General features: G+C 38.7%; 1 protein-coding gene across 1 annotated transcript in view; it reads right to left on the reverse strand.

Annotated features, from left to right (window-relative positions):
- Positions 1-21,963, reverse strand: part of MEI4 (meiotic double-stranded break formation protein 4) — an 84,672-nt gene extending 62,709 nt beyond the window's left edge. The window contains exons 1-2 of the mRNA XM_068415255.1: positions 21,921-21,963; positions 11,800-12,048 (exon numbers count right to left, since the gene is read on the reverse strand). Coding sequence (XP_068271356.1) covers positions 11,800-12,048; positions 21,921-21,963 — 292 coding nt within the window. The remainder of the gene's footprint in view (positions 1-11,799; positions 12,049-21,920) is intronic.
- Between the last annotated feature and the right edge of the window lie 642 nt (positions 21,964-22,605).

A 22,605-nucleotide genomic window follows, 5' to 3' on the forward strand; every position in this document is an offset into this window, starting at 1 on the left:
TTCTTCAACACACAAACTACACTGCAGAAGGTATACACTGCATTCATGCTATTAAAAATTTTTTTTCATACACCATTGTAGAATCTCTTTCATCCTGTTTCACACGTTAGATACATTTAAGTCAGTGCCTCTGGGCACAAACTCAGTACTAGGTGACAACAGACTCCTCCTGTGCTATGTGCTACCTATGCCAAAAGATTACAGTCAAAAGAAGCAAGAGACATTAGAGCAGTGAAGTGGAAGACCAACACATGTAAACATCTCAGTGCCACGAGGCAAGGCTAGAACCCCAGCTGACCAGCTCCTGGCTGTGCCTTGCTTACTGGGGCACAGTCACAAACTGCTTCTCCTCTCACTCTTAAAAAACATGGATATACTGTTCATATTTTCCACAAGGATCCAAAGCAATACCATACTGTTCTGTGTTTGTATTCTTAAATGAATAAAATTTTATAGATAGTTTGGTCTGACGAGAAATAAATGTTATATTTCATGGCAAGTTAAAAAAAAGCATTTTTCACACAGAAAACATGACTAGGCAGCAATCTACAGTATTCTGTACACTAATGAAACACTACTCAAAAAAGTTTATACAGACTTCATTAAATATACAATTTCAAACTGAATTCTGACCATTACTTCAGTCTCTCAAAACACACCAGATCATCCAATGAGGGTACTACTACTGAGATCAAAACTGGAAACATGGTTTATTTATTTATTGTTGAGTTTCATGCCTTTAACATTCAGACATACTCAAAATTGAACAGGATTGGTACCAACTGACTCACAATGAAAGGGTTAACTGTAGGGAAATCAACAGACATTTCCAGAAGGTAGGAAAAGCAGGGCTGGTAAGGCCAGACTAGCATTTTATACATTAACACTGTTCCCAAACACCCTGGGTACCCAAACTTTGAAAGCAGGCAAAGAAGCAAAGCACACTTCCCATGCTCTGACTAACAAAAACAGGCATCAGTCTTTCATGTCTTCTCTCCCTAGGGTTTTGAGCACAAGACATTCCAGAAGAAAAACACCTGAAAGTTGTTTTTGGTGCTGTTTAAGGAAAATAAGCCCTTCTAAGGAATCCCTCTACTGTGAGTTTCACTAGATGGATATTTTGTTCCTGTTTTTAATCCCATCGGGCAACATGAAAATTGCTCACAAGGATGTAGCACCAGGAGTCAAAAGAAGCAAAACCAGAACTACATGCAAAAACACATATGTATGTTCGCTGATTCTCCTGTTGAAGGAAAAAAAATTAGCAGAGGTGAAAGAAAGGAGAAGGAAAGAATAGAAAAAAAGGAAGAAAAGAATAATACAGAAATATCCGTAGGTACCAAACTTAAGACTGTCCCCAAATAAAATTGGTAACATATACAATGAAACACTCCTACCAGTAGGAGACAATGTTGCATTTATGCTTAGGTTCCTGCTCACTGAGCTATCAAACTCCTGTCCCATGATCAACTTCCAGAAAATGCTGTTATAGTGAGGCCCCAATAGCAGCGTATTTCCAGTTCAACGAATAATACAAAACATTTTAAAAATGTTCAGTCATTGATATGTTCTAGCCATTTGAGGAAGAGGTGGAAGTTATCTTTTAAAAAATAAATAAATCACTCACCAAGAAATAGTCATAATTTCCCTTAAAATGTCTAGAAACAGCTTATAATTTATTTCTTGAAAGAAGGTAAACTAATCACTTTGTACTTACCTATTATTTAAATGAGAAAGCAGTCTTGATGCTCACACTGTGCAGTTATCAAATACAAAAAAAAAACCACAGCATTAAGCCTGCCTTACACTAAAAATCATCTTTAAACAGTACTTTCAAGAACATTTGAGTATAAATATATTGGAACAAGAAATATGAAAATTTAGTGCACATGATAAACTAACCACAAAATTTTACAATGCCTTTATGTAAGTAATGAAATACCTGATCATGAGCAATTTTACAGCCTCCTTAAATATGTCACATCAGATTCAGGAAATATTTAAACTGTTAATTCCTATTTAGGACTTTAGCTCCTTACTACATGAAGATCCTGGGCTGAAAATCAGAATTGTGTGCTCCCCAAACAAAGCAAGATACGGTCACAAGAAGAGCCTCAGGGTGCAAAGGCTGAAGAACTGACATCCCTCTACACATATCCACCATTGCAGAAAACGTCTGGCCTGAAAACCAGCAGTTGTTCAAGGGACTGACTTGCATACTGTGCATAGTATGTAAGCAAGGTTTGTAGGCACTTCTGTGAAGTATAAGAACTCAAATGCACATACTGCTGTGGGACTACCGAACACATAGGCTTTTATCAGGGGAGCAAGATGCCAATAAGTCTTATGATTAGAGTGTGGAGTCTTCAGTTACTCCTGAGGAAGCAGAGTCTGACAAACACCAAAGTCCAACCCATCTCCCAGGTGAATTCTGTCACTTCAGAATAGCCACCTTAATACAGACACCAAGACTCAGTTCAGGGACAAGAAAGGGAGGAGGAAGAGCAAGTTGCTTCATCAGGACAGGAAAACACCTTTTGAGTGCCTGTTGCCAGCAGTACGGTCATAAGGATTCTCAGAGCTGTGAAGAGACAACGGAAAGAATGACCCAGCTCCCCGTCCCACCCAAAGCAGAGTAAGAGAGGCAGCATTCGTCATAGTCATGTAGCGGGAGCAGCGGTGGTGGAAGTTGCTTTTTCAGATACCTGAGCTACTGGCTGTCACAGCCCAGGCAGTGTTTGAATGAGAAAGGCCACGTGCTACATGTAGTTCAAAATTTTAAAAATGAAGAAGGGTCTTCAACTGATGAAATTGCTGTGGTATCATAAAACAGCCTTCAAGTCTTTTAAAAAACTTAACATACTTGCAGTTACACCAGCAACAGGGATTGCAGAACAGAAAACAGGCTTAAAGGTGGCAAATATAAGAAACAAAGGGCAGAGATTATTTGAACTCTGCAAAGAAAAAATTACTTCAGTTTCAAGCATTAGGCATTGTTTATATTCCCTTGCTTTGTGAGGACACGCATGGATTATCACTTGAAAATCAAAACCAATGACGTTAGACGTCTAAAGCTCTCCTAAAACTCAGTTACAACTGGCAGGCTCAGTTCCACTTCCGACAATTAAAAATGAGACGATCTTAGAAGACTCTTTGATGATATTGCATTCTGCTTTCCAAGTAGGTGTTCAGTCAATAACTTCTAAAAGGAGACAAAAACATGTGAAATCAGTCATATTTTTTTCCTATTGTGTTCACTTCTCCACTTCTGCATTTTTCAGGACTCTTTGTTGCTCTTCATTTAATCTTCATTCATCGATTTGCTACAAGTGTACTTTCCATGAATGATGAATCAAGTTTATTATCTTCTTAAAAAGAAAAAAAAAAAAAAATCTCCTCACACATATTAACTGTTTTCTTTACCTTTTCTTCATGTGTAAGCCTGTCTCTGTTCTGCTGTTTTCATTACTAACCAAGCTGGCTGGTTGAGAAAAAACATCTCTCTCTCCTCCCTCACTTCTGTGTGTTTACCACACCATTGTTGTCCTGATCTGGAGCCAAGCCAAACTTCTGTATATATCAAAGCAAAGAAATACTGTCTCACATATTTGAACATTTTGTGTATATTAACAAATAAATAATAAAGAGCTTCCAGGATTCTCCAAACAAAGACATTTTAGAAGCTGTGTATCCCACACTTTGCTTCTGCATTTCCATGGTTTATTTTACAACCAGCTTGGAAAAGAAAGCTCTTCTATTGGAAAAGAAAGCTCTTCTATTTAAAGCTAAGGTATTTCATGCTGACATACTTTGCCTCATTTAGGAATAATTTCACAGAAATGAATATAGGACTCAATATCTAAAATTCTCAAATTAATTGTTCAATGCTAGGATTTTAAAGTTTCTCAGAAGGCTTAGAAGCATATACTTGAATTTGTTAGGGATTTTGCTTACATAAAGCATCTAAACATTTAGAATTCAGTAAGAATTGAGAAGGATTTTAAGGATATAAACATTCATTTTTAGGGGATTTCTGTAGAAGACAGCACAAATCTTTTGTAGTTTAAGTCAAATAATGAATACTTGCAGCAAAGATATGGAAGGATTGATAATCAGGTGATGAACATACAGATTTGGGTCAGTTAATGCTCATCAAGCAGCTTTCACGGTAAAAGCTCTAACACATGCTTTACAATATTGACCATCTCAATGAGATGACTGAAATTTGAGTTCTAAGCTAGACAGGGGATATTTCAAGATATTAAGTGAGTTAATGTTACCTATGAAGACTACCTGTACTGTGTTTTATTACGAATGCTTCGCATCATCAAACAAACTGAGTTTCCATAAGAGACAAGAAGTATCAGCCAATGCAGACAGCAATGATCTGGGTGCAACTGTAACGAGCTGAAGGCTGATATGAGGTAGACTCCCTAAGAAACCAGCTATGCTGCGCATTCCTTAAAACATCTCTTTTCTTGAATGCAACATGGTACAAATGTTTGGCTTTTGTGTTTATACACCCAGAAGCCCACAAACAAAGATCCGCTTGAGGAACTCAAATCTTTGAGTTAGGATAAGGTTGCCCAAAGAGCTTGTGGAATCTCCATCCTTAGAGACACTCAGAAGCTGGCTGGACATGGTCCTGAACAACTGGTTCCAGGTAGCCCTGCTTGACAAGGGGGTTGGACAAGATGACCTCCACTGGTCCCTTCCAACCTCAACCATTCTGTGATTCTGTATTTCCAGAGAAAAATTTGACTGATCCTTAGCTTTGACTGATCCTTAGCTCCTCACAGCAGACTTATAGGCAAGAGGATCCTAATTGACATGGCCACACTTCTTTAACTAGTTTTTACCATATACAGTTTTCCCAAAAACTATCATTCTGTTACTCAGAAGAAATGAAATTAATCTACGCTACGTTATGAATCCCACGTGCTTTTATGAACCTTATTCCTAAAAATCACTATGCGTCTTATCAGGAACATGATCTATACACCGCATTTATAAAATAATAACAAAGTGTTTCTCTTGCTGAGACAATTGGGTTGGTTTTCCCTCTGAATAGGGTCCTTATACATAAACCTGGAAAGAAAAGGGTGCTTCCTGGGCTCCTTTGCCCCAAGTATGTGCTTAGAACAGCTGTAGCAATGCCATCTGATAACTCAGACAGCATCTGCTTTTAGAGAGGGAAAGTTTCCACAATCAAAACAGACCTGTTATCCATGGAAGGAGCAGTACTCTGAGATTTCCATGAATCATTACACTCCAGCTGGTGTTTTTTCCAGATTGCAAATTAACTTATTTAATTATCTGAAAAGGCCTCAGCTTTTATGAAGTTCACCATTGTGTCACTACTATTATGGGGAACGGATTTATCTCATCATCATATTCCAAGAGCCATATTCCCATAAATCTGTGCTAAACCATTTTAAATCCGTTTTTGTCAGCTCACTTATCTGTTCTCAATTCCCTGCTCCTCTCCTAAAAAAATAAAATACTTTTTAAGTTGTGAGACATCACTTGCAATACTGCCTACTTGCATTAGTACCACTGGTGGAAGCATGGGAGTACACTAGTATACTTCAGATGGCAAATGACAGTTCATTTTTGAAGTACTGTCTGTCTGACACCATCATGCCTTAGAGAAAATGCTGAGATGACACTTAGACAGGGCTGCCCTTATGGGTCTGTATGGAGAGAAGGCCACTTGGGGGCAGGGGAGGGGAGCAGAGGGAGGAAGGAAGAATCTCTTTATGCAGAAATATCACATCCCTAAGCACCAGACAAAAATAATCAGATCTGTTTTCCATGGTGCCATCAAACTAAGTGTTGACTGCGCCCAATGGAGAATCCTCTCACCTTGGAAAAAGGATGCTGGAAAAACAAAGAAGCCAAAGATACCCCTCAAAGGCTGACAATTCCTCTGCAACTGTCATACTTTTGCATTCCTTGCTTCCTGCCAAATACCCGGAGGAAGAAAGTGGTGACAGGACACAGCAATCTATAACAGCAGCTCATTCAAACATGCTGACCTGCACAAATAGCTTTTACACAAACATGCCACGATAACTGGAAAATTCTGGTCTATATTCCTCTATCTTACTACCATGCCATAGGAACTAAAATCTTTGCTAAGTGCTATTTAGGGCAGCTGTAAACATTTCACATCATTTCATCTTCTTTCTGAGGAGGGAAGTAATTCCTCCTAACAGACTAATATGTTTTTATCATTATTATTCAGTCTGTTTTGGACTGCTGCTCCCTCCACTAATGAGGAAGGGTTCTTTATGAGGCTGCAGATAACATACTCACTGAGGAATCCACATATGTTTTGGTCTGATCTTTCTGAATTCATCTGATTAGTTTCTCTTTGAAAATGAACTTAAAAAAATAATCTATTATCAATTATGTTCTCCTACTGCTCCTTTTAATGGAAGCAGGAAGAGGAAACATCACAAGTTAAGTTATGTAAGCAACAGTGGAGAGTTTTGCCCTTTCAGAGGCTTGAAATCAAATTATTCAGAAAATATGTTGACTGGCTATCACTCTTCCTGCTCTCAAAGAAGGACTTATCTGATCCCTCCTTTGCCTACTGAGGAAACCCTGGGGCTTTAAGCTGAGCATCCAGAGTTTCTGCCTCTTCCTACTCAGCAAGAAACACCCAAGCCATGACTTACAGGGAAGTGGAAAGGGAAGACGTGGCTGAATTCTGTGGCCCAAAACAAGGCTGCTCGTAAACTGAAGTTGTGTATCATTTATAATCAGTTTTACTTCAGCTGATGAGTGTGTTGGTTCCAATTCTATATGCTTCTGCTTTTGCAGCAAGTCTGAGCTTCCAGCAAGAAGAAAGGAGATCAAAGTGTCTTCATTCATATTGATCTACAAAGGAAATTGCTCCTTTTTCCACATGTACAACTAAATGCCTGAAGAAACACACTAAGTTAAGGAGTGAAGCAGGGAGATACAAAAATCTTTTTGTCTCTGGCTCTTATTCCCTGAAGAGATACAGATTGCTTCAAATGTCTTGACACAGGAAGCAAAATTTAGGTGACAGTATCCTGAAAAGTCAAACACAGCCTCAGGACACAGTTAAAAATCAGACATTCATGTTAATCACATTCTGACTCGGAGTTCAGCATTTCCCTAAACACACAGACACACCATGGTAGGGTGGGCTGGCAGCCATATGCTACTGTGGAGGTTAAGAACACAGGAAGGGACTTCAGGGCATGGCAGATGAAGTTCTACCGTAAATGATCTACAAAAGGAAGAACAAACTAATTCTAAAAAAAAAGAGGGGGTGAGAATCTGATTTTTTTTTAATCAGAGGAGCAAGCAGTTCAGTAAATTCCTATCCACTGCATAAGAAGGGAATAACATGAGCCAAGATTGAAGATTAAGCTAAGGAAGAGAGAATACATACTTGATACAAGTTTTGCTAAAAATATACTCTGGATAACTGATTTGGAACCCTTCAAGAATATCAGCCTAAAGCAACCAAGGCAATAAACATCTATCCTCTAAAATATATGCTAGGCAAAAAAGGATAGAGTATTGCATTTATGCCTCCTTAGATTGGAGTAACAGCTGTAGGCTTTTCAGATATCTAACAGAGGCTGCCAAGAAACAATATGATTGTTGATTTGATGAGCTGATAACAGCTACGGAATTTGTCTTAGAAGACAGGTGCTTCAATCCATGAATCTATCAGCTCATCAATGCTTTGTAAGACCCTTTGTCTTTTCATGTAGCTCCAAAGCAAACTGACAACAGAATCTTCAAATACTATATTCTTATTCCTGGAATATCACCAAGGAGTTTCTCTCTTCTTCTCTGTGAAACTTCAATCTGAATCAAAGAAAGGTAAGAAACTTTGATTAACGTGAATTTTTTTTTTTCTACCCCTGGGCATAGTTGTCAGGACAATACTGGCAAGGTGAAAAATAATGAACAGGCAATTACAAAAAGATTTTCTTCTCCTTGGATGGCTGACATACAGCCAAAAGCAGCATCATGCAAAAGGAATACCAGTGTCCTTGTATTCAGAAAGACAGCTGCACATTAAGTCAAATACGGAACTTCCAGACACCGCACAGTCAGTGAACATATACCACAGCAATTTTATAAATAACATATTAAACTGTAACAACCCATACTATCAAACAGTTTACCTGTAGCAAAGCATGCTCCTCCCCCTCAGCGAGGAAACCCAAACTTTTTTAGGGTCTCTGAGGACAAAGAACTAAGTCAGGTGGGACAAAAATAATTTAGACAACTTATCTTTAAAAATGGATACCTTGTTCTTTCTCCTTTATGTACTTTGTGCCACTTTATGTGGAGAAGGAAAACAGGCATCACTACTTCAAAGAGCTCACAAATTTCTCACACCAGGGAAATAAAACTCCATGGGCAGTCTCTAATCATTCCTGAAGACCTACTGTTGTTATTACAAACAGCGGGTGGGAGAGGAAAGCTCTCACACTCAGAATGCAGAGCAGGGAAGATACAGCTGCAAAGTGAACCTTGGCTGAAGGACTCAAACGCTTCAGCTCTCAACAGGCAGCAGCAGACACAAATTCAGTATCTGATCCTTACCACATGACATTTCCCAGTGGTGGATTTTGTGAAACCCTGGTGTTCTTGCATCTATAGAGTTGTTAAGCAGAACACAAGAAAGCCAAAGAAAAGCTGAGGGTTTGAATTGTTTTAAGAGCTTGCATTGTTTTAAGCAAAACACCAACTCCAAAAACGAGGCTGGAGAAACGAGTGGGGGAAGAAAACATTCCATGATATCTGTAGATTACCTGGCCATAAGAACAAGCCCAGTTATCCTTGGCCCTACAGAAAACTTCTCTGGTGTGGTGTTGGGCAGTAAACTTGGGCGATATACCATCAACAATAAACCATAACAATGGCTTGATGGATCTATAGTAGCCTTCAGGTGAACAGGATAGAACACCACTTATACCACTTTTCCTTTCAACATAGATTCAAGCTCGTTGTGCCTTCTTATCTCAGCAGTAGCCACCCTTTAGCTTCTAATCTCCAAAGGCTTGAAAAAAATCTCAAAACTGGCACAACACACAAGACAGGATTTTATTTTTTCCCAGAGCAGATGTCATCAGTGGTAGAGTGGCCCCTATTTCAGGTAGGCTTTGCTTCTACAACCATCTCCCTTTAAATGTCAACCACAGGTGTTCTGCTCTTAATATATATCATCAACATGGTCACCAGAAGAGTGCACACATCTCACCAACAGATATCCCATCAGGAATTAGTAGCGATCCTTCTTCACTCATAAGCAAGAGACTAAGCATTTGCCTCCAATGTAACTGTAATCATAAATGCTGACTCAACAGTGACATCTGTCTGATGAAGAACATCTTCTTTCCAAAATAACATATGGCTCAAATCCATTATCAGAAGAGTTCACATGTCATACCAAGGTTTATGAAGGAGGAAGGAAAAAAAAAAAAAGAAACAGTCAAAGGAAAGAAATATCACCAAAAACGGCCATCTCAAACTCCAAGAGCTTGAAAGTGTCCTTTCAATGTTAAGGAAAAATCTGTATGAAGAAATAGAAACTATGATCCAGTTCATATTTTCCACACATTTTTGCTCTCTTACACCCAAGTGGTTAAGAGAAACTGAAGGGTAAGACTATGCCCTGCTTTTCTTGGACAGCACGTGAGGCACGTGGGGCTGATGTGAACCCCCACAGACATTTCAAATGTCAAAAGGTTTTCTGTCTAACAGGCTTATCAACAGTGTAATCATAGATATAAACAAACATTTGAAGGGAAAAGCAGCTACACACTAGTCCTTCAAATGAGTAGGGTGTTGGGTTTGTACCCTGGAGAAACTGAAGGAATATAGAAGGATTATAGATACCACATACTCATCTCTACTATTTATGATTCCATTAGCTAAACATAGACTGAAATTCAAATTTGGTTTCACTGAAAAATGAGACTTGGTCAGCTACCCAAGGTATGTTTGGACAGGCTGCTGAGACCATAAATAATAAGAACAGCTACCTATAAAGAGCAGCTTACTGAAGTGATTTGGGAATCATAGAACTTTTTCTAAGCCAGGCAGAATGGAGAGGGACTTCTTTTGTGGACAATTCACCACATCCATATTAGCGAATATCGCAATGGGTCAAGTGAACCATAAACTGTAAAGTAAGCATGCTACTTCCCTGTACAGATAACGAAGAAAGCACCGAAAATTTAGTACAGCTGTAGACATATAAAATTAGACAAGATTTATCATATTCTAGGTCTGTGAAAAAACTTCTCTGTGACTAGGGCAATGAAAATTAACATCCTTTGGAAGAGGTGTTATTCACCAGGGACAGTTGCTTTTCTCTGCCTATCTCGCAACTAAAAGAGCTTACTTTGGCAAGTGAGATATCAGTATTGCTCACTTCAACAGCTTGGGGTAAAGAATCTTTAAAAAGTTAGACCTGGAACACAGAAGTTGCAGACGAATTAATTTCGTTTCTAGTGTTTGATATGTTCTGCTTAATCCACAATTAGAATATCCTCTTCAGACATTATATGTTAATAAATCTCTCCTGATCATATGCAATCAGTTCTTCACAACATGAAGACACCTGTTGCAAAGAGCAGCTTGAAAGTTACTTTTACTGTTAAATAAACTTCTTGTTTGGAACAGGTTGCAGAGAACAGACACACAAACAATAACTAAGTATGAATAGTCATTAAATCACTTCTCTAAAGAGAAAGGTCTATTATAAAAAAAAAAACAAACCAACACAAACCATCATTAGAGCTTCTAGCTAAATTCTAATACATCCTCCCTTTTAGTCAAAGTTAGAATCCAGAAATCTTTTAACAAGGCAATAAAGAAGCTATTGTTTCAGTACAAAAGCATTCTAGTAAAGCCTCATGAAGTTTTCTATCATAGAACCTTCTAAAAATCTCAAGTCATAAAGCAACTAGCTATACATTTTTATTTTACAGATCCCCTCAACAGTGAACTGTCTCCTTCAGCCCAGAGCATTTGACCTCCATCTCCCAGAAGAAGTATCTCCCCAAAGCCTGGAGACATTCTCCACTGCCTGATTTCCAAGCTCATCTTGTGCCATTGATCTCTCAGAGGGAGAATGTGTCACTCCACATGCACAAGTCAGAGAAACATTGCTGTTTCAGCTCATTTTTTTTTTTTTTTTTCTTTTCCATATTCTTTGACTAACAGCCTTCCTGAATCCTACAATATCAGACTAACAATATTTTATCATATGTCATAATAAACATTTACAGTATCCACAGTCTAAATACATTAACAGAAATAGCAGACATAAAATCCTTTGCCTGCCCAACCTTCCTGTTATACATATTACAGATTCATGCTTTCAACACATTAGGCTTAAATTCTGATTTTAAACATCTTTAAAGTGATAAAAAATATGCAATATGTCTTAAAGACATGTTCCAAATGTAAATAGGGTACATCAATATTCTTAGGAACTTGTATCTCTGAGGTTATAGAGTAACATTTCATATTGACAATTTTGTCTGGAATTATTCTGTATGATACATATTGATTCTGAAGGTTAAAAATGTAAGTTCTGAGTAAGCATCAAATCCTCAAGCTCAGTCCCACTATAAATGAATTAAGTGTTCTACTACTTTAGAGCTTTGGGAAAAACAGGAAGCTGTACACTGAAGACTCCATTATCTAGGTACAAGAAATGGTGCAGGCAACATGAAAGCTGTTTGTTTCCTTCCTACTGCAACATAGTCAGAAATTATTTCAGAAACTTACCATTTTCCAAGCACAATCTCGGACAGATCTTGTTCAAAAGAAGCTCCCGACGTAATCGAAGAACTTCAGCTTCCAGTGCTTCAACTTTTAATTTCCATCCAAAATCTTGTTCAGATACAGTTTTGGCAAGGTGCTCAGTGTATTCTTTGCAAGTCTTCCCTGGTGGTTTTGAGCGGATAATTGCAAAAGCCAATGCTAGTTTTGATATTTTCAAATACCAAACTTGATTTTCTCTTCTGCCTTTGATTTCTATCACATTAGAAAAACAGAAAACAAAAAAGTAACTTCACTATGACTCTAGGAAATTATGCACAGTATTTTCTTGGCTTTGAAAACTGCTCAGCAGTGAGACCAATTATTTTATTTCTAGAGCACAAGAAAGAGAGCAGAAATATAAGCATCTGTGCACAGCGTGAGAATAAAACATACATGAGCTGCACTCCAGCTATAACAATAAAATTCAGGCAGTGCTTGAGAATAATTGTGGAAATCGTATGCACTTCAAATAGGCTTATCCTAGCAAAATTTTAAATGCAAATGTTATCTCCACTAAGACAAAGTTGAAAACACTAAAACTACTAACCTCAAAAAACACCCTGACACTGTCTCCCTAACCCCCAAAAAAAAAACCCTAAGCCCATGACTGAAGAATGCATGTGAGGTTATTTATACATACAATTTCTTGAAAGTGTATCAAAAAGTCCCAGTGCTCAAAATATAAAACTTCTGAGGTTCTTGTTAGTTTCTGGTTTTGGATACCTTGTATTGCTGCACTTGCAGTTCTAATTCTACATTTAGCCTCAAGCCTGCAGAAAGGTCTATGCAGACAGCTTCAAAGTGATTCAAGTGGATAGCAAGACAGATGGAGAAGACAGTTTTATCAGCTCTGGTACAAACAGTGAGGATGGGGCAAAAGGCATTATAGGAGTCAGAAAAAGAAAATATTTATCTAGATGATTATGTCAGTCAACAGCACAGGACCTAGCAACAGAAAAGGAAAAACTGAAATTAAAAATAACTAATAATATCCAGCCTATCTAACTAGCAAAGTTGGTTATTTTCCTAATTCCACACCATTTTAATTTTAGTAGTTCACTGTATTTTTTTTACTTGAAAAAATATTACTTCCAGAATAATTAAAAAAAACACCTTCCTATGCTTTTGTCCTTGCCTTGACATCTAAAAATTATTCATAACACTATTTTTTCTTGTTATCCAAGAAAAGTGCAGGTTAAGCACTATAATAAGTTGTGCTGAGTATCACTGAAATAGTCACAGCACAGGTTTGAATAAGGCATTTTATGTCATCATTTCACCAGATCACCTGCTACCACTAAGCTGATTTCTTCCTTTGGTTCTCCTCAATTTTGGACTGTAAATCATAAATCATCACATATTTATTTATCCATCAGGGGCACTTACAGAAAGAGCTGCCTTTTAAATATTTCTTTTGCCTTTCAAATACTTCTGAAATGCACAGACAATTCCTGTACATTCCTTGCACACTGTCCATTCAGACACACGGGTCAGTTACACTTGGAAATGTACAGAGCACAAGGGATAACAACGCAAAAACTCCTTGAGATCTATCTACCTACAGCTATGTTTTAAGCTACTGTTCTCCACTTGTATCACTACATTCCTGCCCTGTGTCAGAGCAAAAATACCTAGTCGAAGCCACCACTGCATCTAAACCCTTAGAAACTCAACTATACTATCTATATCCACTGCTTAAAGCAGCTACACATTAAAGAAATTGTATTTTTTGCAAAATTTATTGTAAAAATCTATTTCACACAACTTTTCCGTTCATATCTAAGAATTCCAGTGAAAAAGCAAGAAGTTAGTTCTCTCAGCCTCAAAGGATCAGCACCTCTGTGGGACAACTAACTGATGTAAGACTCTTTGTTTGCCTTATACATCAAAGTAGATGTTTTACAAATACAGAACCATGAAAGTAATTGAACTGCCTTCAAAGCTGTAAATAAAATGGCATACATGGAACCACACTGAAAGAGTAGTACGTAGTAACAGTAAGGTATCCAAAATCTTTGTCTTTGAACCTGAAAGGTGCTCCCCAGATTATCTCATCTTCCTAATAGAAGTTTCACCCAGATATCACTCAAACAGCATCTGTCAAGTTCCATTCTTACAAAGTTCCTTTGAAGAGCAGAGACACAAATTAATGGAGGCAGAAAGATGTCTTACAAATGGCTTTCACTGCTGGTTTATCGTTTTGATATCTCCGGAGACTACTTTGCAAAAGCCGCCTGATTCACCTGCCTTTTAAAAAAGGACAAATAAGATTCGCTTTGTGCTTTATAACATGCTTTGTCAGTACCAGCATTTTCCTTTAAATTACATTCAGGGAAGCTGCAGAAGGACCAACATTCCACTACGGGTCAGAAGATGGTATTTAATTTCAGCATTTCATGAATGTTCAGGTGCCTTTTATCATTAGAGAGTCACCATCAATACCTTCTTTTCTATCATAGTTTGTTTATTCACATGACATACTATTACAAAGAAAAGTCAAAGTTAGCTGTTTGGCCACTGATACTTTACCACTATGCACTTTATACATCTCAGCCCACAACTCTAAATCCACTGATTTAGGGTAAAAAAAATTGCCAATAAAAATAATCTCATAAGTAGACAAGTATTACAAGGAACTGGCATGAGAATAGTTAAGACTGAATTTCTACAGCTTGAAGAAATTTAGAAGTGTGAAATGCTACTTTAGTAGCATTTTTTCACCACTTATTACCAAACTAAAGAGAGTCTCTTTTCTACTTTGTTCTAACGGGGAATACTACATTTTAAGCAGAGCAAAACCTTAGTGCACATACTAATAATACAACACAGACAAGCAAAAGGTTCTTTTACCCTCAACATGCCAAAATGCTCTTTTCTAAAGGAGACGTATCCCTAATAAATCACATAAACCACAGTATCTCACTAATTTTGCATTAAATCACAATCATCAAAATGATATATGGCATTCCACCTTAATACTTCGGACATACAGTTAAGTAATGAAATTTGGATTTTGAGAGAGGCCTTTTCCTCTTTAACATCTTATATAGACTCACTTCTACAGCAGGAATGCCTTACACTGAATTAGTTTAAGGAGGTACTCTTACTCTGGAGATAAAGAATCACTCCTTTTGTGGAATAATTACTTGTAAAGATGCTGTTAAAAAAAAAAAAAAAGCAGCACAGATCACAAAGTTGGTTCTTCTTAGGAACAAGACACAAACAAAGCAGGTTTTGTAGAAGTAATTCTGTTGGAATCTCAAAATCCTGTTTAAAACGAGGTAATTAATGACAAATGGTGATATACCTGCATGTATTTCCAGAAAGAGAGGATTTCATAAAGATTTTATAGAGAACACACAGCTCTTTCACCTCCTTTCTATTACTGTCACTATCACCATATCTCTTCTCTTTTCTTCTTTTATGATCATGAAAAGAGAAGTTTGTGGAACAAAAAGCAGGAGTTGTAAAAGTTGATTCAAGTTTTTCACAGTTCCCTAAAGGGACAGCTGGTCTCTCAGAAACCACTGTAAAAATCTTCTAGAAAAATAACACACCGTATGATGCTGTTAGAAATACAGGCATGCTGGCCAGCTGTGCATTAGCAAAAATTGCACAGCAATACATTGGTGTCAGGAAGGGCTGCACCGAAGACCATCAAATGCAAATGCATTCCACTAAAAGCATATTGGCAGCTACAGAGTTTTATCAGTAATATTTTTGCCCATATCAGCACAGAAATGATACCAATGGTTAGGTAGAAAAAAGGTTTAGAACCAAACCAGAAGCTTTCCTTGATTTGGAATAGTACCAGGTCAAGAGCAGAAAGAAGTCATCTGTCTAGCTGCTACTGCCAAAATTGTCCGACAGGAACTGAAAGGATCAAGAATTATCCATCAAAACACATGTGGTACCCAAGTTACTCAGTGAGAATAACTACTTACTAACAAAGCTCCATTTGTGTGTTAAGGAGGGGACCAGTAACCCCTTGTAAGCTCTGCTAGAAGCAGGGCACAGCATCCTAACAACAGATACTGTCCGGTGACAAGTTTCCTATGCAAACCCCTCAATCCACAAACTGATACTGGAAGTGCACTCAGAGGACAGGATCGGCTAACATCAGTGTCAAACAGGACTGGGTCTTCAAATTTCCAACACAAGAGAGACCTTGCCCTCTCTCCAGCCTTCTAACTCTCATGCAGTGAGAGGACCCACAGCCCTGCCAAGGTCCTAGCTGTGGAAAGCTCCTGAGTAATTATTCAGCTGCTGAAATAATTACAAAAGAAGTCATGAACTGTCCTGTACAGCTCTGTATTAGATAACCAAGGGGAACTAAGAGGTGGTGTAAGATCCCTTGAGGACCTTAGATATAAACAGGAAACAGGATAACAGAAAGAACCAGGGTAAATCTGATTCATAAGCACTACCCTACTCCACCAACCTGCCAGTCCCAATGTTTTGCAACTACATTTGATGCAGCAGCTCATATTACACCTTTAGCTAGAGCAAGATACCTTTCTGGTGAGTCTCACCTTGGTTTTGACACTGTCTGCAACATGTCAAGAGGAAATAGTTCCCACTAACTAGAAAAAAACCCCACTAGCTTCACATGATCATCTTTTTAGTTCGTTTTCTTCTCAGTTGCAAACTTCATATATTTAACTCCATTCCAAAGGTCAAAGGTTTCACATTATTGGTTAAAAAACCTAAACAATTCAAATCATTAATTGTTATTAAAAAACTGAAAACATCCATTAAAGCCATGAAACTTGCATCTAAACTTAAACCATTCATTAAAGTAATTTTAACAAGCTATAAAATCTCCTATTTTCAAAAAACCTGCAAGCCCACAAAAGGGCTGTTTCTGCACCTTGCTATTCAGTGGTCCCCACTTTCATGCCAATAACATGTTGTCAAATTCTGGAAGTTGAGGACAAGCACCTGACATCTTCAAGAAACAAAGAAAATTCCCCAAGCCCACTACTGGCACAAAAGCATCCCTTTCTCCCCTAGCACTCTCTTAGCTGTCAGAAGATGCTTTTCTGCCTCTTACCTCTTCATTGCTCCTTTTATCACTGTTAACTACACACAACTGAACAGCCTATCCCCCGAATGCACAGCAGTTGCTTTCACTGCTGCACACAACACCAAATTAAGTCTCAAGAGGAAAAAAGATACTCCTGGATGCTATTTGGGTTTTTCTATCTCATGCCAGAATTGCACTAGTGTCAACAACAGGCTGATAGGGATAACAATAATTTTCTGTCTTTAACAGAAGTGTGGGGATGATCTCTTTGTTATTCTTTGCATTAGTACACGTGAACTAGAGGAATTGGCCTCCCAAATAGGATTAACCTAGAAAGGGGTACAGTTAAGTCTGCAGTCAGATCAAAATGGACTGCTCCCTGAGGAAAAAAACCCAGTGATCTTGGGATGAGCCTCCCCCAGCTCCTGAGCCCACGTCCACTGGTCTCTCTCAGCCAACTCTGGGTTCCTCCACCCAGACGAACAGCAGAGTGTGCTGCACCCAGTCATCAAGAGACAGATAAACTACTCAGCTCAAACAGGTGAATCCTCAGCTCTAAAGCTTTCAAGAAGTCTTTTGGGGGTGTTCATGGGTAACGGAGGTGAATAATTTTAGATAATTTACCTTTCTGAGCACTACATGCAGTTTTCTGACTGCCCTTGGAAACAGGAAAGTTACAGAGCGATGTGGGGAAGGGGGCTAAGTTATACTGCAATTTAAAATTATAAGGCACCTCAAAATAAAACCAAAACCTAAACTTGTTTGAAATAATTCAACATTTGAGTAATACTCATTTATGCCACAGAACTGCATACCTTAGGCATGACCTCTAAGTTTGCCCATGAAATTCACGGCTAATAATGGAAGAAACTTCTGCAAGTGTCATAGACAAAACCTTATTGCTTACAACAGGACATTTATTTTTTATTCAGATCGTTATCATCTAAGATTGAACATTTTAAAAATTAATAGAGTAAGACACAAAATAGACTGTAACTCATTTAACTTCCAGGCCAATCAAGGGCTCAGTTTTCTTCATATTTGAAATAGATGGGACACATGAAAGGATTTGTCAGGACAGAAACAAATTGCCATTCACCACTGCTACACAGCTAAAAATCTTCAGACAGTCTTAAATAATAGTACATAACAAATACCCCACAAATGGTTTCCCTTCTAAATTTAAGCGTATGGTCTGTCTTTAAAGGCACAAACATAATAGGAAAAACTGTTTTGTTGCCATGATTTTCGCTTTAACTAGTCTGCCAATTACACACTGCAGATAAAGGTGAAAAAATTACCCACATCTCTGTAACCTCATCTGCATTATACAACAGCGACCAAGATATTGACTCCTTATAATGGAGCACAAAATGGAGCACAAAATGCTGCGAGTGCTCTAGCGGAACTGGGCTGAGCTGCAGACACATAAAACCATAACATTAAGCAACAATAAAATAAACTTGATTTAATTGGTATGCCTAACATAATACCATCTTTCAGGTATACAATAAATAATGATAAGGGGACAGCTGCATAATCAAGATGAACTAAAGTATGCCTTGTGTTCCAATTAAGCAGCTTTTATCGTAAAAATGTGTATTAAACCAAAGCTACTCCACAGCATCATTTTTAAACAATCTATACTCATAATACACAAACATATGTAATGTGGACATACCTACTGAGGGAAAAACTTGGTTTTACTACCACAAATCTAAACAATAACTCCAGCATAATTTTTTTAATGGACTCAAAATACTAAAATGAAACTGAAAATAATAAATATTTGAAATACATTATGTCAAAAGCACAAGAAAACGATTAAAATGTAACATAATTTATTTCTTCAAACAATTTAACTTTTAAATAATTTTAGCTTCTAAAATCAAATCATATAAATTCTCCAAAACCAAATAACATGAATGAATTGAAAAAATATTTTAGAGCTTTTTAACATTCCCCAATTATAACCATTTCATAGCACTTAAGAACATAAGCAAGCATAATCCCTCAGGATTTCAGTAACATTTTAGAGGTAGGATTTATCTCCTCTTAACTAGAGAAATCTACAGTTTAGAAGGCTACAGCCGAGCTAGCTGTCTAGACTTCCCTTATGATCAATGGGCAGAAACAGAGATTTCTGACTTTAAAAATAAGCCAAGTGATTTATACATCTACCTTGTGATGAAGTTAAGTCATGACCCAGAAACACTTGTTTCCCTCCCCAGACTACAAAGAGAGTTGGTGCACCACAGGCGGCTAAAGCTGAGACCTTCAAAAAACTATTTAAGTGCCTAACTAACAAGATAAATTTTGCAAGGCTAATATCAGCACCTTTAAAAGTTTGTAATCCTACATATTTTGAATATCTCTGGGAAAAAAAAAAAGGTGCTTTCTAGAAGAAAACACAAAAATCGTGGAAAAATTTTGAGAGAATAACCTTGTGAACATTTAAACATAAACCACATGGGAAGCATCAAGTATGCCCAGAATTAAATGAGCATAATACAATCAATTCGGCCCCTCATAAAGTCACTGTGCATCACTCTTCAGCGAGATCACGTCAGGAAATTATTTTCTCCCATCTGAAAATGTGTAAACTCCCAATTTAAGATACCACAAGTATATTGATACTCCCATAACTACATGCTTAGATTAACCCTTTCCAACAGGTTTAGACTGTTTTGGCATTTTGCTTTCCGAAGAATCATTTGACACGTTTTTTTAACTGTCTTTTTTTCTAACACGCCTTTGTAGTGACACGTGTAGAAGAGAAATACCATATACAAGAATCCCAAGTCACTCAAGAGTTCAACTCTATCAATCTTCTTAAAGAAACATTACAAAGTATTGACAGCAAGGACAGCTTATGCACCATAGGAGCCTTAAAGAGATAAAAGGATTCACTTCTGCTCTATTCCCATTAGAATACGCCAAGTAAAAAACCCTAATGTAAGTCTGAGTTTTCTGATAGTTTTAAATTATATATATGTTCTCCCTACAAGCTGAGAGCTTTTCCCTTTGCACTCTTTTTTTCTCCTCCAACGGGCTTTTTTTTTTTCTGTGTCACAACGATATCACATGAAATTGGCACACTGTACTCTTACCACCACCATGTTTTCCTTTACTATTCTCACTACTAAAGACTGGCACATATTTGCACAAAAGGGAATTTATTCTGTAAGGTCTGTTGTTCAGAAATTAAAGTACAAATCAATGGTGTAAATTTATCTATTACGTTGGCACAGATTTCTTCCCCTACCAAAACAAAACTGTAATCACTTAATCAGCTGGGTGTAAATCCATTTGGTCTGGAAATTGGGGATATACTTTTCATTACAGCTTTATGAGATAGACCATGAAAGTCAGACCCTTAGTCATTTACAAGGTTTCACACGTGCTAATAATTTTTAATTACATAAAGTATAAGTTTACAGTTGGCATTTTGGACTGTGGAAAATAATCTCAGTCTTTATATACTGCCAAGTTACAATAAGAAAGCAGCCGCATCTCCTAAGTTTATCTCCTGCAACGACTGCATTACTTCTTGAATGTATAATTTCAAAGCAGAGTTCAAAAAAAGGCAATCGTGGAGAGTCTGGAGGATTATACAGGTATTATTTTGCATCTCTTCTCTTCCCATGTTAAAATATATCAACTAAAATATCACCATACTTTTCCTTTTTAATTTCACATTTTCAGCCTTCACCTGAATAGTTCCATTTTCACAAGTTTTTAAATCTGCAAGATCCGTATATTTTCAGTGAACAAGTTCCCTTCAGGTAAGTTACCTGAAAGCATCTGTCGTATTTTAAAAACCTTGTTCTTGGCTTTCTTACACAAATTTTGTACTGGCAGAATGAAAGACAAGATTGTTCAAAAGAAAGCAAATGCTTGTAATACAAGACAAGGAAAAGAGAGAATAGCAGGAATACTAGGAATCCAGCCCTCTAAAAAGCATAGAGTATGTAATGAAGAACGAAGTCTTATATATACTACAGATACTAACATAACTATAACCACAATTAAATACATAGTGCCTGAATATTAGTTTATGAAGCACTGGGGTTGTAAAAGATAGTGGACTATGGAAGTGACTTGTCAAGCATTCGCAGCCAAGTCCATTGAAAAGTATTTTGTACATTTTAATTCAGCTCAATGACTAGTTTATTCAAATTAAGAAAAATGAGAAATAAAAGAAAATTAACCACTACTTTCTTCTGTTGGTCACTGATAAAAGTGTAGGAGACTGAGCGCTATGATTTCTAAATTCCTAAGGATGGGGTGATCAGAAACAATCACTCAATTCACTGACATTAGAAATAATCAGTTTCAGGTGAAAATATTGATAATTCTTTGAGTATCTGCATATTTAATGGAACTTTGTTTTTAGCAAGTAGAGCACTAACAACATTAATTGCATTCCAGCATCTATTCAATACAACTTAGCAACAAGTTGTATTGGATTCTTACTTGTGACTTGGGTGAAATGACTAAGAAAAAAACTTCAGATTTGTAGCATATTAGAAAAGAAAACCAAGACTCTGAATACATGTAGCCAGAAGTCATTCATAGCTTATCTTCTTCATTAATAATAAAAAGTAAGAGGTGCAAATTTCAAGTGAAGGCTGCCATTTCCTTCCAAACACACCAATTAAACTGAGCTTTGCTTCAGGAAACCACTCCTGGAACACCCCAGACTGCCCAGGCCAGGCCTCCCGCACGCCGCCCGCAGGGGGAACCTTCCACGGCGGCCTGGCCCAGCCGGCGCGGCTGGGGCGCCCGCTTCTCTCACCGGATCCACCGCTGCTGTCCCAGCCAACCCCCGGACCTCCACCCAGGGGACGCGGGGTTTACAAACACGAAGGGTGTCCCCAAACGCAGCACCAGCCGCGGCCGGAGGAGGCAGCCCACCGACAGCGCGCGGCCGCGGCGGGCATCTCCTCAGGCCGCTGCCCTCCCGCCGGAACCCTCGCCCAGCCTCCCTTACCACCTTCCCAGCCGCAGGGAGGCCGAGGCTCCCGGGAAGCCCTGACGGCCTCGGCCCCCAACCCACCTGAAGCGGCAGCCCCGCCGCGGAGGCTGCGCCCCGGCTCCATGACGAGGGGCAGCGCACGGCGGCCGCCTTCACAGGCGCCCCGCCCGGCACCGCGCTGCCCCCTGGCGGGCGGCGGCCCGGGGCTGAGGGCCACCAGCTCACCGGGCCTGCGGGGCCCTGCCCAGCCCCTCGAGTGGGCCCAGCCCCAAGGCGCTGTGGTGGGAGCCCTTCGGCCCAGGCCCTCCTCGTCCCACTCGTGTTTATCTCACCCCATGTCTCACTCATGTTTTTTGTGAGACCCCACCTGCAGTACTGCGTCGAGCTCTGGGGCCCCCAGCATAAGAAGGACATGGAGCTGTTGAAGTGAGTGCAGAGGAGGGCCATGAAGATGATAAGAGGGCTGGAGCACCTCTCCTACGAAGACAGGCTGAGAGAGTTGGGGTTGTTCAGCCTGGAGAAGAGAAGGCTCCGGGGAGACCTCATAGCAGCCTTCCAGTACCTGAAGAGGGCCTACAGGAAAGCAGGTGAGGGAATTTTTACAAGGACAAGTAGTGACAGGACGAGGGGGAATGGTTTTAAACCGAAAGAGGGTAGATTAGATCTTAGGAAGAAATTCTTTACTGTGAGGGTGGTGAGACACTGGAACAAGTTGCCCAGAGAAGTTGTGGATGCCCCCTCCCCGGAAGTGTTCAAGGCCAGGTTG

This window comes from Nyctibius grandis, chromosome 1 (genome assembly GCF_013368605.1).
Source record: "Nyctibius grandis isolate bNycGra1 chromosome 1, bNycGra1.pri, whole genome shotgun sequence".
NCBI lineage: Eukaryota > Metazoa > Chordata > Aves > Nyctibiiformes > Nyctibiidae > Nyctibius > Nyctibius grandis.